Genomic DNA, 1,494 nt, shown 5'->3' on the forward strand with positions numbered 1-1,494 from the left:
AAGTTTAGTCCAGGTGATTTCTCTCTGAAATCTTTATATTGCATTATAGACCACTAAAGAAGAAAAGTAAAGTGACCTATTTTCAACTTTCTCTTAAATGCTGACAACTATGTGAGGGCTTTGATTAGTACCATGGAGTAAAGGCAGCTCATCTAAAATAAAAAAAAAGAAAATATGAATAGGTTAACTTTAACTCCATTCATGATTGATTGAAATTACATTGCATATTTTGTCAATTGTTCAGTCTATTTTATCTTCGAAGTTTTCATTTTTATTCCATCCCTGAGTCTACTTTCTTTTGCCACAACCTCCTCATGGCAATTTTCACTTCTGCATTTCTGAGTGTGTAGATGATGGGGTTCAGCATGGGGGTGATCACTGTGTAGAACACGGCCACCAGTTTGTCCTCAGTGAAGGTGGAGGATGGCCTCATATAGAGGAAGATGGCAGGTCCAAAGAATAAAATGACCACTGTGATGTGGGAGGCACAAGTGGAGAGGGCTTTGCGCCTCCCCTCTGCAGAATGGTTCCTCAAGTTGACCAGGATGACGATATAGGAGGACACCAAGATGAGGAAGGAGAACACAGAGATTAAGCCACTGTTGGCCAACACAATAACCCCTTCCACAAAAGTGTCAGTGCACACAAGCTTGAATAGGGGATGGAGGTCACAAAAGTAGTGGTCAATCACATTGGGGCCACAAAAGGGCAACTGGAGAGTGACAAGGATCTGAACCAGGGAGTGAAGTAAGCCCCCCAGCCATGAGCCAGCCACCGGAAAGTGACACACAGTATGGCTCATGATGGTCATGTAGTGCAGGGGCCTGCAGATGGCCACATAGTGGTCATAGGCCATCACAGTGAGCAGGATGATCTCAGTGACCCCAAGGAAGTGGAAGAAGAAGATTTGAACCAGACAGCCCTCCAGGGAGATGGTCTTAATCTTGGTGAGTAAGTCTGTGATGAATTTAGGGACTACAGTAGAGGAGTAACTGATCTCCACCAGGGACAAGTAGCTAAGGAAGAAGTACATAGGGGAATGCAGACACTTGCTGACACTGACTGTCAGGACAATGAGACCATTGCCCATCACTGTGGCCAGGTAAATGGGAAGAAACACCACAAAGCACACTCTCTGCACCCCTGGATCCTGGAAAAGGCCAGTGATAATTAACTCAGTCACATTATTTGACCCGATCATGGATTCCATTGAGGTGTTCCAGAAGTCAAGAAGTGAGAGGCCTGCAATAAACAAACAATTCTAATCCCAATTCATCTCTTTTATAGAACTTTAAAGTGAGTAAACACACTTATCACTCAATTTCCACTTAGTCAATAGATATTCATTTAGCATTTATATTAAATCTCTAATATCAGGGTACAGATTAGAAAATTAAGAGAAATAATTCTTTGCCCAAGATCACACACACAAAAATGTTAATTCTGCAGTTTAGAACCAGGCTTTCTGACTTTCATTCATGATTCTTTCTTATT

At 42.2% G+C, this 1,494-nt stretch overlaps 1 protein-coding gene across 1 annotated transcript; it reads right to left on the reverse strand.

Annotated features, from left to right (window-relative positions):
• Positions 1 to 271: 271 nt before the first annotated feature.
• LOC119511675 (olfactory receptor 4B1-like) lies at positions 272 to 1,201 on the reverse strand. The gene has a single exon (XM_037806183.1). The coding sequence runs from the start codon at positions 1,199 to 1,201 to the stop codon at positions 272 to 274; it is 930 nt and encodes a 309-aa protein (XP_037662111.1).
• Positions 1,202 to 1,494: the final 293 nt, after the last annotated feature.

Source organism: Choloepus didactylus, chromosome 16, assembly GCF_015220235.1.
Source record: "Choloepus didactylus isolate mChoDid1 chromosome 16, mChoDid1.pri, whole genome shotgun sequence".
NCBI classification, from domain to species: domain Eukaryota; kingdom Metazoa; phylum Chordata; class Mammalia; order Pilosa; family Megalonychidae; genus Choloepus; species Choloepus didactylus.

Coding starts and splice junctions, on each gene's coding strand:
- LOC119511675 (XM_037806183.1), bottom strand. CDS start 1,201: ATGATCGGGTCAAATAATGTGACTGAGTTAATTATCACTGGCCTTTTC.